At 33.3% G+C, this 15,000-nt stretch overlaps 9 protein-coding genes and 4 non-coding genes across 13 annotated transcripts in view; 8 read left to right on the top strand and 5 right to left on the bottom strand. All coding sequences in view use genetic code 11, as the record gives it.

Annotated features, from left to right (window-relative positions):
* Nucleotides 1-4,063, top strand: part of rpoC2 (RNA polymerase beta'' subunit) — a 4,131-nt gene extending 68 nt beyond the window's left edge. The window contains exon 1 of the mRNA in view: nucleotides 1-4,063. This exon is cut by the window's left edge and continues 68 nt beyond it. Coding sequence (NP_051049.1) covers nucleotides 1-4,063 — 4,063 coding nt within the window.
* A 214-nt stretch (nucleotides 4,064-4,277) lies between these two features.
* Nucleotides 4,278-4,988, top strand: rps2 (ribosomal protein S2). Its single transcript has one exon. The coding sequence runs from the start codon at nucleotides 4,278-4,280 to the stop codon at nucleotides 4,986-4,988; it is 711 nt and encodes a 236-aa protein (NP_051048.1).
* A 242-nt stretch (nucleotides 4,989-5,230) lies between these two features.
* Nucleotides 5,231-5,980, top strand: atpI (ATP synthase CF0 A subunit). Its single transcript has one exon. It carries the CDS (start codon nucleotides 5,231-5,233, stop codon nucleotides 5,978-5,980), a length of 750 nt encoding a protein of 249 aa, NP_051047.1.
* A 513-nt stretch (nucleotides 5,981-6,493) lies between these two features.
* Nucleotides 6,494-6,739, top strand: atpH (ATP synthase CF0 C subunit). The gene has a single exon. The coding sequence runs from the start codon at nucleotides 6,494-6,496 to the stop codon at nucleotides 6,737-6,739; it is 246 nt and encodes an 81-aa protein (NP_051046.1).
* A 463-nt stretch (nucleotides 6,740-7,202) lies between these two features.
* On the top strand, nucleotides 7,203-8,472 carry atpF (ATP synthase CF0 B subunit). Its single transcript has 2 exons — nucleotides 7,203-7,347; nucleotides 8,063-8,472. The coding sequence occupies exons 1-2, from the start codon at nucleotides 7,203-7,205 to the stop codon at nucleotides 8,470-8,472; spliced, it is 555 nt and encodes a 184-aa protein (NP_051045.1).
* Nucleotides 8,473-8,539: 67 nt separating this feature from the next.
* atpA (ATP synthase CF1 alpha subunit) lies at nucleotides 8,540-10,063 on the top strand. Its single transcript has one exon. It carries the CDS (start codon nucleotides 8,540-8,542, stop codon nucleotides 10,061-10,063), a length of 1,524 nt encoding a protein of 507 aa, NP_051044.1.
* Nucleotides 10,064-10,339: 276 nt separating this feature from the next.
* On the bottom strand, nucleotides 10,340-10,411 carry trnR. Its single transcript has one exon. It is a non-coding gene; the product is annotated as a tRNA-Arg (tRNA).
* A 158-nt stretch (nucleotides 10,412-10,569) lies between these two features.
* On the bottom strand, nucleotides 10,570-11,355 carry trnG. Its single transcript has 2 exons — nucleotides 11,333-11,355; nucleotides 10,570-10,618 (listed from the first exon to the last, which is right to left on the bottom strand). It is a non-coding gene; the product is annotated as a tRNA-Gly (tRNA).
* A 773-nt stretch (nucleotides 11,356-12,128) lies between these two features.
* trnS lies at nucleotides 12,129-12,216 on the bottom strand. The gene has a single exon. It is a non-coding gene; the product is annotated as a tRNA-Ser (tRNA).
* A 91-nt stretch (nucleotides 12,217-12,307) lies between these two features.
* Nucleotides 12,308-12,418, bottom strand: psbI (photosystem II protein I). The gene has a single exon. The coding sequence runs from the start codon at nucleotides 12,416-12,418 to the stop codon at nucleotides 12,308-12,310; it is 111 nt and encodes a 36-aa protein (NP_051043.1).
* A 380-nt stretch (nucleotides 12,419-12,798) lies between these two features.
* Nucleotides 12,799-12,984, bottom strand: psbK (photosystem II protein K). The gene has a single exon. The coding sequence runs from the start codon at nucleotides 12,982-12,984 to the stop codon at nucleotides 12,799-12,801; it is 186 nt and encodes a 61-aa protein (NP_051042.1).
* A 329-nt stretch (nucleotides 12,985-13,313) lies between these two features.
* Nucleotides 13,314-13,385, top strand: trnQ. The gene has a single exon. It is a non-coding gene; the product is annotated as a tRNA-Gln (tRNA).
* A 427-nt stretch (nucleotides 13,386-13,812) lies between these two features.
* Nucleotides 13,813-14,917, top strand: rps16 (ribosomal protein S16). Its single transcript has 2 exons — nucleotides 13,813-13,852; nucleotides 14,718-14,917. Exons 1-2 carry the CDS (start codon nucleotides 13,813-13,815, stop codon nucleotides 14,915-14,917), a joined length of 240 nt encoding a protein of 79 aa, NP_051041.1.
* Nucleotides 14,918-15,000: the final 83 nt, after the last annotated feature.

Genomic DNA, 15,000 nt, shown 5'->3' with positions numbered 1-15,000 from the left:
TAGCCGATTAATAGATCACTTCGGGATGGCATATACATCACACATCCTAGATCAAGTAAAGACTCTGGGTTTCCAGCAAGCCACTGCTACATCCATTTCATTAGGAATTGATGATCTTTTAACGATACCTTCTAAGGGCTGGCTTGTCCAAGATGCTGAACAACAAAGTTGGATTTTGGAAAAACACCATCATTATGGGAATGTACATGCGGTAGAAAAATTACGCCAATCTATTGAGATATGGTATGCTACAAGTGAATATTTGCGACAAGAAATGAATCCTAATTTTAGGATGACGGACCCCTTCAATCCAGTCCATATGATGTCTTTTTCGGGAGCTAGGGGAAATGCATCTCAAGTACATCAATTAGTAGGTATGAGAGGATTAATGTCGGATCCCCAAGGACAAATGATTGATTTACCTATTCAAAGCAATTTACGCGAAGGACTGTCTTTAACAGAATATATTATTTCTTGCTATGGAGCCCGTAAAGGAGTTGTAGATACTGCTGTACGCACATCAGATGCTGGATATCTTACGCGTCGACTTGTTGAAGTAGTTCAACATATTGTTGTACGTAGAACAGATTGTGGCACTATCCGAGGGATTTCGGTGAGTCCTCGAAATAAAAATCGGATGATGTCAGAAAGAATTTTTATCCAAACATTAATTGGTCGTGTCTTAGCAGACGATATATATATAGGTTCCCGATGTGTCGCCTTTCGAAATCAAGATCTTGGGATTGGACTTGTCAATCGATTAATAACCTTTGGAACACAATCAATATCCATTCGAACTCCCTTTACTTGTCGGAGTACATCTTGGATCTGTCGATTATGTTATGGTCGGAGTCCCACTCATGGTGACCTCGTTGAATTGGGGGAAGCTGTAGGTATTATCGCGGGTCAATCGATCGGCGAACCGGGGACTCAACTAACATTAAGAACTTTTCATACCGGCGGAGTATTTACAGGAGGTACTGCCGAACATGTACGAGCCCCTTATAATGGAAAAATCAAATTCAATGAGGATTTGGTTCATCCTACACGTACACGTCACGGGCATCCTGCCTTTCTATGTTATATAGACTTGTCTGTAATTATTGAGAGCGAAGATATTATACATAGCGTGACTATTCCACCAAAAAGTTTTCTTTTAGTTCAAAATGATCAATATGTGGAATCAGAACAAGTGATTGCTGAGATTCGCGAGGGAACATACACTTTTCATTTTAAAGAGAGGGTTAGAAAATATATTTATTCTGACTCAGAGGGCGAAATGCACTGGAGTACTGATGTGTCCCATGCACCCGAATTTACATATAGTAATGTCCACCTCTTACCAAAAACAAGTCATTTATGGATATTATCCGGAGGTTCATGTGGATCTAGTCTAATTCGTTTTTCGATCCATAAAGATCAAGATCAAATGAATATACCCTTTCTTTCCGCCGAAAGAAAATCTATTTCTAGCCTCTCAGTGAATAATGATCAAGTGAGCCAAAAATTTTTTAGTTCCGATTTTGCCGATCCAAAAAAATTAGGGATTTACGATTATTCAGAATTGAATGGAAACTTAGGTACTAGTCATTATAATTTAATATATTCTGCTATTTTTCATGAGAACTCGGATTTATTAGCAAAAAGACGAAGAAATAGATTTCTCATTCCATTCCAATCGATTCAAGAGCAAGAGAAAGAATTCATACCGCAGTCAGGTATCTCGGTTGAAATACCCATAAATGGTATTTTCCGTAGAAATAGTATTTTTGCTTTTTTTGATGATCCTAGATACCGAAGAAAGAGTTCCGGAATTCTTAAATATGGGACTCTAAAGGCGGATTCAATCATCCAAAAAGAGGATATGATTGAGTATCGAGGAGTCCAAAAAATTAAGACAAAATACGAAATGAAAGTAGATCGCTTTTTTTTCATTCCTGAGGAAGTGCATATTTTACCCGAATCCTCTGCCATAATGGTACAGAACTATAGTATCATTGGAGTGGATACACGACTCACTTTAAATATAAGAAGCCAAGTCGGCGGGTTGATCCGAGTAGAGAAAAAAAAAAAAAGGATTGAACTCAAAATATTTTCAGGGGATATCCATTTTCCGGACAAGACAGATAAAATATCCCGACACAGTGGCATCTTGATACCGCCAGGAAGAGGAAAAAAAAACTCGAAGGAATCCAAAAAATTTAAAAATTGGATTTATGTCCAACGGATTACACCAACCAAGAAAAAGTTTTTTGTTTTGGTGCGGCCCGTAGCCACCTATGAGATAGCGGACAGTATAAATTTGGCAACACTCTTCCCACAAGATCTCTTTCGGGAAAAGGATAATATTCAACTTCGAGTTTTCAACTATATCCTTTATGGAAATGGCAAACCAACTCGAGGAATTTCTGACACAAGTATTCAATTAGTTCGAACTTGTTTAGTCTTGAATTGGGACAAAAATTCTTCTCTCGAGGAGGTCCGTGCTTTCTTTGTTGAAGTAAGTACAAAGGGTTTGATTCAAGATTTCATAAGAATTGGCTTAGTGAAATCCCATATTTCATATATAAGAAAAAGGAATAATTCGCCAGATTCGGGATTGATCTCTGCAGATCACATGAATCCGTTTTATTCGATTTCGCCCAAGTCTGGCATTCTTCAACAATCACTTAGACAAAATCACGGAACTATTCGCATGTTCTTAAATCGAAATAAGGAGTCCCAATCTTTGTTAATTTTATCATCATCTAATTGTTTTAGAATGGGTCCATTTAATCATGTAAAACATCACAATGTGATAAACCAATCAATAAAAAAAAATACTCTAATTACAATTAAAAATTCGTCGGGCCCCTTAGGAACAGCTACCCCAATTTCAAATTTTTATTCGTTTTTGCCTTTACTAACTTATAATCAGATCTCTTTAATTAAATATTTTCAACTTGATAACTTAAAATATATTTTTCAAAAAATTAACTCTTATTTAATCGATGAAAACGGAATAATTTTAAATCTCGACCCATATAGTAACGTTGTTTTGAATCCATTCAAATTGAATTGGTATTTTCTTCATCAAAATTATCATCATAATTATTGTGAGGAAACGTCCACAATAATTAGTCTTGGACAATTTTTTTGTGAAAATGTATGTATAGCTAAAAAAGAACCGCACCTAAAATCGGGTCAAGTTTTAATTGTTCAAAGGGATTCCGCAGTAATAAGATCCGCTAAGCCCTATTTGGCTACTCCGGGAGCAAAAGTTCATGGGCATTACAGCGAAATTCTTTACGAAGGGGATACATTAGTTACATTTATATATGAAAAATCGAGATCCGGTGATATAACCCAAGGTCTTCCAAAAGTAGAACAAGTTTTAGAAGTCCGCTCGATTGATTCAATATCGTTGAACTTAGAAAAGCGGATTAAGGGTTGGAACAAGTGTATAACAAGAATTCTTGGAATTCCTTGGGGATTCTTGATTGGTGCTGAGTTAACTATAGTGCAAAGTCGTATTTCTTTGGTTAATAAGATTCAAAAGGTTTATCGATCCCAGGGGGTGCAGATTCATAATAGGCATATCGAAATTATTGTACGTCAAATAACATCAAAAGTTTTGGTTTCCGAAGAGGGAATGTCTAATGTTTTTTTACCTGGAGAACTTATTGGATTATTACGAGCAGAACGAACGGGGCGTGCTTTAGAAGAAGCAATCTGTTATCGAGCCGTTTTATTAGGAATAACTCGAGCATCTTTGAATACTCAAAGTTTTATATCCGAAGCAAGTTTTCAAGAAACTGCTCGAGTTTTAGCAAAAGCTGCTCTTCGGGGTCGTATCGATTGGTTGAAAGGCCTGAAAGAAAATGTTGTTCTAGGGGGGGTGATCCCCGCCGGGACCGGATTCAACAAAGGATTGGTGCATTGTTCACGGCAACATACCAACATTATTTTGGAAAAAAAAACAAAGAATTTAGCTTTATTCGAGGGAGATATGAGAGATATTTTATTCTACCACAGGGAATTTTGTGACTCTTCTATTTCCAAATCTGACTTTTCTAGGATTTAATGATTTCTAATAGCGGACTATTTAAAATTTTAGTTTTTGTTGTTTGCTGTAGTCATTTGCTTTCGTAATTTGTTAACACTAATAAAGATAATAATCAATACAAAATAATGGCTTGGTTCATGCATAAATGGCCATCCCCGGTACAAGAGAAGGTTCCATCGGAACAAAATTTTATTTTAGTTTGGGGTGCCCCCCTTTTTAAGTGTGAAAAGAAATGACAAAAAGATATTGGAACATCGATTTGGAAGAGATGATGAGAGCAGGAGTTCATTTTGGACATGGTACGAGGAAATGGAATCCTAGAATGGCACCTTATATTTCTGCAAAGCGTAAAGGTATTCATATTATAAATCTGACTAGAACTGCTCGTTTTTTATCAGAAGCTTGTGATTTAGTTTTTGATGCGGCAAGTAGGGGAAAACAATTCTTAATTGTTGGGACAAAAAATAAAGCAGCTGATTTAGTGTCGCGGGCTGCAATACGGGCTCGGTGTCATTATGTTAATAAAAAATGGCTCGGCGGCATGTTAACAAATTGGTCCACTACCGAAAAAAGACTTCATAAGTTTAGGGACTTGAGAACTGAACAAAAGACAGAGGGATTCAACCGTCTTCCGAAAAGGGATGCAGCTGTGTTGAAGAGACAATTATCTCGCTTGGAAACATATCTAGGCGGGATTAAATATATGACGGGATTGCCTGATATTGTAATCATCCTCGATCAGCAAGAAGAATATACGGCTCTTAGAGAATGTATCACTTTGGGAATTCCAACCATTTCTTTAATCGATACAAATTGTAATCCCGATCTCGCGGATATTTCTATTCCCGCAAATGATGACGCTATAGCTTCAATTCGATTCATTCTTAACAAATTAGTATTCGCAATTTGTGAGGGCCGTTCTAGCTATATACAAAATTCTTGATTAATAATAAGATAAATAAATCAATTTTTTTTTTAGGGAGGGGCTCCCTGTATTTCGATTTCAAAAATCGGTTACTACTCCTGAATTGTAGAAAAGAAAAAGAGAGAAAAAACTGGGGATATTGTGTGATTTGTTTAGTTGGGATCCAAAACTAAAATATAAAATTTAAGTAAATAAGTAAAAAAAAAGGGGGGGTCTTGAATCAAAATAATTTAAAGTTCTTATTTCTGTCAGAGGGCAATATGAATGTTTTATCATGTTCCATCAACACACTAATAAAAGAAGGGTTATATGAGATATCTGGTGTAGAAGTAGGCCAACATTTCTATTGGCAAATAGGGGGTTTCCAGGTCCATGCCCAAGTTCTTATTACTTCTTGGGTTGTAATTGCTATCTTATTAGGTTCCGCAGTTCTAGCGATTCGCAATCCACAAACAATTCCAACTGACGGCCAAAATTTCTTTGAATTTGTCCTTGAATTCATTCGAGACGTGAGTAAAACCCAGATTGGAGAAGAATATGGTCCATGGGTTCCCTTTATTGGAACCCTGTTTTTATTTATTTTTGTTTCTAACTGGTCAGGAGCCCTTTTACCGTGGAAAATTATCCAGTTACCTCAAGGGGAGTTAGCAGCACCAACGAATGATATAAATACGACGGTTGCTTTAGCTTTACTCACATCAGTAGCCTATTTTTATGCGGGGCTTAGCAAAAAAGGATTAGGGTATTTCAGTAAATACATTCAACCAACCCCAATTCTTTTACCCATTAACATCTTAGAAGATTTTACAAAACCCCTATCACTTAGTTTTCGACTTTTCGGAAATATATTAGCCGATGAATTAGTCGTTGTTGTTCTTGTTTCTTTAGTACCTTTAGTGGTTCCTATACCTGTTATGTTCCTTGGATTATTTACAAGCGGGATTCAAGCTCTCATTTTTGCCACTTTAGCTGCGGCTTATATAGGTGAGTCTATGGAAGGTCATCATTAATGGTTTTTTTTTTAATATTCTTTTTTAGGTTAGCCCAATTAATTATAGAATAGTTGGTTTACATTATGTAAGAAACACTTGTATATGTGATATTTGATATTGCCTAGGTATATATGAGTTAAAGATCTATATAATCTGAATCTGCTCTACTATTTTTGTGAATTTCTATTTAGATTTAGATAGGGATTCGATTAGAAGTTCTTCCTTTTTATCTGTGAATTGGCTGAAAAAATGATAAAAAAAGAACGAAGAATTCAAAGAATGGTTCATAAAAAAAATGGCATAAAAAAGTCGTATATATATTATGGATTTTTAAAAATCCCGCGGATAGGAACTACTATCAAAGTAATTCTTATGATTCAATAATTTTATTATATTATTTCATATTTCAATTAAAGTTTTTGGTTTTTTTGGCTGGATTAATCTTAGCGATTACTTAATTAGAATTACGTCCTAAGTCATTGGATGATTGTATCATTAACTATTTCTTTATTTTGGTGTGAGGAACTTATCATGAATCCACTGGTTTCTGCTGCTTCGGTTATTGCTGCTGGGTTGGCTGTTGGGCTTGCTTCTATTGGACCTGGAGTCGGTCAAGGTACAGCTGCGGGTCAAGCTGTCGAAGGTATCGCGAGACAACCTGAGGCAGAAGGAAAAATACGAGGTACTTTATTGCTTAGTTTGGCTTTTATGGAAGCTTTAACAATTTATGGCCTGGTTGTAGCATTAGCGCTTTTATTTGCGAATCCTTTTGTTTAAGCCCAGAAATCACAAAATTCTGGATTTTTTTTGTAGTTTTTTTAATTCTATCAAGATTTAACTCCTACAATTATTCATTGAGACAACAATCCTTGGGAAGGACTAATTTGAGGATGGGGAATTAGCACATCGATTCGCTTTCTTCCTTCCCCTTATTCTTTTAGTTTAATAGAAACTTTTTTTTAAGGAGTGTTGCGAAAAAAGTAGGTTTAGGTTTTTTGAACTTGACATAAAACTTGGTCTCAAATTCTAGCTTAATTCTAATAAGTCTCATTATTATTATTGAAAATTAAAAATTTTGGAAAATACGTTTGTAAATAGAATAGGTTTTTGATTCTGTTTACAAATATCCAAATAGGTAAATTAAATTATTAAATTCAAATTTCTTTTTATTTTCAATAAAAAGAATAAAAAAAAAAGGACAGAGTTCCTTTTTTATAGTTTAGCTAGAAGAGGAGATTATATGAAAAATTTAACCGATTCTTTCGTTTACTTGGGTCACTGGCCATCCGCCGGGAGTTTCGGATTTAATACCGATATTTTAGCAACAAATCCAATAAATCTAAGTGTAGTTTTCGGTGTATTGATCTTTTTTGGAAAGGGAGTGTGTGTGAGTTGTTCATTTCAAGAATAGGCTGGATTCACCCAGTGGCACTATAACTAGGAAAGAGTGCATAATCCCGCGAATTACTTCTGAATAAAAAAATCATATTTGAGAACCATAGCCTTTCGTTATTCTTTGGTAAGTCCGCTTTACTTTGATTCTCTATTAACCAAAAATTGGGACAATTAATTAACATGGTTAAAGCTAAACCGTTTGAAGTTCAGATGCAACATGGTACTCTTTCTACTATATATAGTCTAAATGTAGACTAAATAAAAAAATGAATAAAATTTTCAAAAAGAATTGTTATACTTTTTTCGATATAAAACACTCATGTCGATAAAATTTTTTGAGTCTTTTTTTATAATGCAGAATTGATAACCTACGTATAAAATAATAAGAATTCTTTGGATTTCAAGAAAAAAAGAAACAACTTTGCTGACAATTATTAATTTTTCATTGGTCAGAAGAATCCTCCGAATATTTTTATCTTGGATTGGTGATCTTTTTCGATAGAAATATATATTGAATATGAATTGAATAAAAAAACTCGGGAGAGGGTAGGCTCATTGCATGAAAAAGATGGGAAGGGAAGTCTCATAAATAATTGATTGGAATAAGTGAGCATGAGAGCCAAATGAATCGAAAGATTCATGTTTGGTTCGGGAAGGGATCATAGAACTTTTTTTTTAATGAATGGAAAGATAATCTACTTTCATTAAATGATTTATTAGATAACCGAAAGCAGAGGATATTAAATACTATTCGAAATTCAGAAGAACTGCGTGAAGGAGCTATTCAACAATTAGAAAATGCCCGGGCGCGCTTGCGTAACGTAGAAACGGAAGCGGATAAGTTTCGCGTGAATGGATACTCTGAAATCGAACGAGAAAAATTGAATTTGATTAATTCAACTTATAAAACTTTGAAACAATTAGAAAATTACAAAAATGAAACCATTCTTTTTGAGCAACAAAGAACAATTAATCAAGTCCGCGAACGGGTTTTCCAACAAGCTTTACAAGGAGCTATAGGAACCCTAAATAGTTGTTTGAGTAATGAGTTACATTTACGTACTATTAATGCAAATATTGGGATGTTTGGTACGATGAAAGAAATAACTGATTAATTATTTCCTTACGATTATTATAGGCATTATTTTTTTTTCTTCCAACAAAAGAATCAGGACAATACTCATGGTAACCATTAGAGCCGACGAAATTAGTAATATTATCCGTGAACGTATTGAGCAATATAATAGAGAAGTAACGATTGTAAATACCGGTACCGTACTTCAAGTGGGCGATGGCATCGCTCGTATTTATGGTCTTGATGAAGTAATGGCAGGTGAATTAGTAGAATTTGAGGAGGGTACTATAGGTATTGCCCTTAATTTAGAATCCAATAATGTTGGTGTTGTATTAATGGGTGACGGTTTGATGATCCAAGAAGGAAGTTCAGTCAAAGCTACGGGAAAAATTGCTCAGATACCGGTGAGTGAGGCTTATTTGGGGCGTGTTATAAACGCCTTGGCTAACCCTATTGATGGTCGAGGTAAGATTTCCGCTTCTGAATCTCGGTTAATTGAATCTCCTGCCCCAGGTATTATTTCGAGACGTTCTGTATATGAGCCTCTTCAAACAGGACTTATTGCTATTGATTCCATGATCCCTATAGGACGCGGCCAGCGAGAATTAATTATTGGTGACAGACAGACCGGTAAAACAGCAGTAGCCACAGATACAATTCTCAATCAACAAGGCCAAAATGTAATATGTGTTTATGTAGCTATTGGTCAAAAAGCTTCTTCCGTGGCTCAGGTAGTGACCAGTTTACAGGAACGAGGGGCAATGGAATACACTATTGTGGTAGCTGAAACGGCCGATTCCCCAGCTACGTTACAATACCTCGCGCCTTATACAGGAGCAGCCTTGGCTGAATATTTTATGTACCGTGAACAACACACTTTAATAATTTATGATGATCTTTCCAAACAAGCACAAGCTTATCGACAAATGTCTCTTCTATTACGAAGACCGCCGGGTCGTGAAGCTTATCCAGGAGATGTTTTTTATTTACATTCACGTCTTTTAGAAAGAGCCGCTAAATTAAGCTCTCAATTAGGTGAAGGGAGTATGACTGCCTTACCAATCGTCGAGACCCAGTCAGGAGATGTTTCAGCTTATATTCCTACTAATGTAATTTCCATTACAGATGGACAAATATTCTTATCCGCCGATCTTTTTAATGCTGGAATCAGACCTGCTATTAATGTAGGGATTTCTGTCTCGAGAGTAGGATCCGCCGCTCAAATTAAAGCTATGAAACAGGTAGCTGGAAAATTAAAATTGGAATTGGCTCAATTCGCTGAATTAGAAGCCTTTTCCCAATTTTCTTCTGATCTCGATAAAGCTACTCAGAATCAATTGGCAAGAGGTCAACGATTGCGTGAGTTACTGAAACAATCCCAATCAGCCCCCCTCACAGTGGAAGAACAGATAATGACCATTTATACCGGAACAAATGGTTATCTGGATGGATTAGAAATTGGACAAGTAAGAAAATTTCTCGTTCAATTACGCACTTACTTAAAAACGAATAAACCTCAGTTTCAAGAAATCATAGCCTCTACCAAGACATTAACCGCTGAAGCAGAAAGCTTTTTGAAAGAAGGTATTCAAGAGCAACTAGAACGTTTCCTACTTCAGGAGAAAGTATAAAAAACGAAACGGATTATTCTTAATTTTTGATTCTTTAGTCAATTTTACTCTTTAATTTTAATTAATTTTTTAAGAAATTCTAGAAATAGAAGTCTATAAGTCAAGTATATATAATAGAAAGAAGTATCTAACTAATATCTGTTTAATATTAAATCTTAAAGCATTCAGAATTTCTTTCTTATTCTATTTATTTCTTATCTTTTTTCGAAATAGATATTATATATAATATATAGAAATGGAAATAATAGATAAATATCAATATAGATATATTTATATTGCGTCCAATAGGATTTGAACCTATACCAAAGGTTTAGAAGACCTATGTCCTATCCATTAGACAATGGACGCTTTTCGCTTTTTTTTACTTTCCTATTGTTAAAAAAAAAGAATGTGCAAAATCTTTTTAGCAATTGTGTATTGAAGTGAATTCAATACACAATTGCTATTAGACAATTCTAATATAACAAATTTTCTCTAATAAAAAAAAAGGGCAATTGTGAATTTAGAGCGGGTAGCGGGAATCGAACCCGCATCGTTAGCTTGGAAGGCTAAGGGTTTTAGTCGACGTCGATTGATCATTTTTATATTTTTAACGTCTCTAATTCAAAACCGAACATGAAACTTTGGTTTCATTCGGCTCCTTTATGATGGATGGAGAAATTCCCAAATAAAAAAAGACGGGAACGAAATAAAAATTCGACCCATAACATCTATGTGAGCTTTTTTCCGTCTGGGTACTTTCACAGAAAATTTTGCTTTCTAGATGATCCTTCTAGAAGATAGATCGGGCCAACTCGAACAATCTTTCTAGTTACTTCGTTCTTTATTTCTATTTAACGGAATCCTTAGGAAAAGTATTTGGTTTCTACCGAGCTAAAACAATATAATATGTCGATGTCTTTAGTAAACCAAAGTTCTCGTTTAATAGCTATTTTGCTTCAATTTTTCTATACCAAACAATGAATAGAACTGAAGATTTAGTTACGATTAGAAAGACACTTTTCTAGCTTTATCCATGGATCCTCTTGTTATACTTATTGAATTGTAAATAGTCATCCAATTCAAAAATTATGTTTCGGAATTTCATAATCCAAATTTACAATTGATTAGAGTCTTTGGATATAAATTACGAGAATCTATAATCTTCCTTGAATCTTTCATTGAAAGGGAAAGGACTAAATCCTTTTAAGAAATAAAATTTTTGATCGGAAGATTAATCAAACCGAGAGACCCTTTAACTATTAAAGGGATTAAAGGAACGAATCACACTTTTACCACTAAACTATACCCGCTACAATGCAATTATTGCATATAAATTAACCTTTTGTCGAACAAAGTAATCGGGGGTGTAATAAAAAAATCTGAAAAAATTTAGAAAAAACTAGAGTTGACTTAAGAAAATTAGTAAAAGCGAATTCAATTCCACTTTTTTTTTTATTTCAAATCTTTTTTTATCTAAAAATCCATCGGATGAGTCTTTTTAATTTTAACAAAAAAAGGCCCGGCTGGGGACTGACCAGGCCAGGCTATTAAAATAAAAAAGATCTTTTACTTGTGTTTTTGTTTTGACGAGACAAAATAAAAAAAGGATTCTCTATTTCTATGATTATGGTTTTATTTATTTCTTTTTTGAGTTCGCGCCTTTTTTATCTAATCTTTAGCTAAATTTTTAATGTAACTAGAATTGCTGAGAAAGTTCTATAAAAACAGTTATATAATAGTAATATATATATTATATAATATATATTATATATATATTATATATATAATAGAGGATTTATATAATTTATATATAGGATATATATTATATATATATTATATATTTAAATATAGGATATATATATTTATATAATCAAATAATCAAAAAGAATATATATATATATAATAATATAATAAAATATAGAAAAAAATATAGAAAATGAAAAAAAATATATATATATATAATATAAAGATAAAGAATATCTATAACAAAAAAAGAAAGCTTTTTAAGAATAAAGTGGAGAAGGTTCTTTTTCAAGCCTTTTTTTTTTTTTATGGAACCTAATTAAATATCCCTTTTCGATTAGGAGAGATGGCTGAGTGGACTAAAGCGTTGGATTGCTAATCCATTGTACGAGTTAATCGTACCGAGGGTTCGAATCCCTCTCTTTCCCCTTCTCCTTTTGATGGTGTGTAATAGATAAAATCCTAATAAAATTCGAGCATTTCCACGAATTAAATAAAGCAATAAAAAAACTTTCTTTTTTATTCTTCACGTCCCGGATTACGTCCTGGATCATTAGATAGGAATCCAAATATGAAGAGAGAAACAAAGAATATAACTACAGTGTATACAAAAAGTTTGAGAGTAAGCATTACACAATCTCCAAGATCTTACTAAAAAAAAAGAGAATAGATTCTCTATTTTTATATCAAATATCTAATTTTGATACCAATAAAAAAAAAGGTTTCAGAAAGTTATTTGTAATTAAGATAATAGTCGAATCTTTCATATTCAAACAGATTTGCATACCAACATCTAGATATTTTTTTGGTGAACTTGAATCTAATTAGGTTCTTTCATTTAGGGAAAAGAGGATAAAATTTAGGAAATAGAAATGATCCAGATTTAGTATGGCTACCAAAAAAATTAAATGTTTGAATTGAGAGTTCGTTCATACGTCAAGATTTTTTGGATCTTTTGAATTGTTGGAAAAATCAAAATCGTGAATTTGTTTAAGACAGTATTAAGAATTTTATCGAAAACTTACAGCGGCTTGCCAAACAAAGGCTAAGAGAAGAAAGAAAAGAGGTATTACGGGCATAACATCTACGATTGGATTCAAAAAGGCGTAGGCCTCTGGCAATTTGGCGACTAAAAAAGTGCTTGAAAAAAGGGTAGAATTAAAAAAAATACAGATCAAATTAAATATATTAAGCATAACAAAAATTGGTGTTCTTGTGGATAATTTAATTTTGATTGAGTTTTTAATATATTTTTTATATAAGGAAAAAATAAAGAAAGATAGTCTAAAAAGACTTTGTTGAACTTACTCAATCAAAAATCCTTTTATTCTCTTATGAGAATGAAAGAAATAATATTTTCATACAATATCTTAATTGAATTCTATGTAATGATCAATAAAGTAAGTTTTATTTGCTATCTACACGTGTTAAAACTTTAGCACCAATGTAATCTATATTTCATTTTGAATTGACGAACAACCAATAGGAATATTACTCTTTTAGTAGTCTTGAATAAAAAGCGAAATGGGGCGTAGCCAAGCGGTAAGGCAACGGGTTTTGGTCCCGCTATTCGGAGGTTCGAATCCTTCCGTCCCAGAGTACAGTCATTACAGAATCAATCTTCTATTGCCTTTGTACACCATCTTTCTCTTTCTGTTTAAAAATCCAAATTTTTTAAGAATAAAATATTGAAATGAAAAGAAGAATAAACTTAATTTTTCATTATTTCAACCGAATTCAAAAAAAATCTATTTGCTTTTTTAATTTGTGTGATGCGGGTAAGTAAGGTAGAACCGCAGATTCTAAGAGTTTTAATAAAAAAATCTATATTTATTTATTTATATATAAATATAGATTTCTATTCAAACTAATATGGAATTCATTTTCATTCTGACCGAACCTTTACGCGTAAATAAACTATTCCATTCATAGAGAAAGAAAAGGTATAGATTATTATATACTGACTGAACTATGACTATTCATGATTCCATCATTGAATCAATTACACAAACTAGAGGAATGTTATGGTAAAACTTCGTTTAAAACGATGTGGTAGAAAGCAACGTACGACTTGAATTGAAGGACATTATCTGCTGTGGATTTTTTCATCCGCCACTTTTATTTTTATATTAGGAATATAGGTGCTCTTGGCTCGACATTTTGTATTCTATTTTACAAGAGTCCTACACTTTTTTGTAATATAAAAAAGAGTACAGGATGGAGCTCGAGGAGAATAGAAAGTTTTTAGTCCTTTCGCAGGAGTAAGGATTTAGGGTTAGTGCGAATTAATAAGTTGGAACAACTTCGTAAGTCTTTTTATATTGAAAAAAGTCCTTTCAAGCAATTTTACAATGGAAAAGGAAATTTTCTTAAAATTGTAAAATTCTTTGAATCAAAAGTCTATCATGCGTGAATCAAGCGTTTGTATGATTCTTTGTATAGAAAGAACAGAAATCATAAACAAAATAAGGGGCTTGTTGCTGCCCTTTTTTAATAAAACGATTCAATATCACCGAAGTCATGTCTAAACCTAAAGATTCAAAGTAAGGATAAAGAATCTTGAAAAAAGGAAATCCTGTTTTCAATTGTTTGAAAAACTAGATCAAACTGAAGAATCAAAATTGATTCTAAAATTTGCAATGAGACAAACAAAAAAAGGGCTAGAGACTACTCAATAAAAAAAGTACTTAAGGATTCTCCGGTGAGATATTTGAGAGTTGTTTAACTTGAGTTACGAGAGTACGAATGTTATGAATGCTTTTTATGGAAAAAATATTTAGGGTTTTAATACTGGCTAATTGATTTAATGTTTTTATTTCTCTATTTAATATTTGAATTTACTATTTGAATTTTTTTTCTCGAGCCGTACGAGGCCAAAACCTCTTATACGTTTCTAGGGGGGGTATTATTCATATACATCTATCCCAACGAGCCGTTTATCGAATCCTTGCAATTGATGTTCGATACCGAAGAGAAGGAAGAGATCTTAGTAAGGTGGGTTTTTATGATCCCATAACTAATCAAACTTTTTTAAACCTTTCTGCTATTCTCGATTTTCTTAAAAAAGGAGCTCAACCAACAAGAACAGCTCATGATATTTCAAAGAAGGCTGGGATTTTTACGGAATGAAGTCTTACTAAAACGAAATGAAATTAATGAAATATAAAAAAGAGGATGTGAAAGACTCGTATATAACGTGATATAAAATTTTA

The sequence above is a fragment of the chloroplast genome of Arabidopsis thaliana (assembly GCF_000001735.4).
Source record: "Arabidopsis thaliana chloroplast, complete genome".
Classification (NCBI taxonomy): Eukaryota; Viridiplantae; Streptophyta; class Magnoliopsida; order Brassicales; family Brassicaceae; genus Arabidopsis; species Arabidopsis thaliana.
Note: the sequence above shows the minus strand (reverse complement) of the source record. Positions and strands in the feature narration are given on the sequence as shown.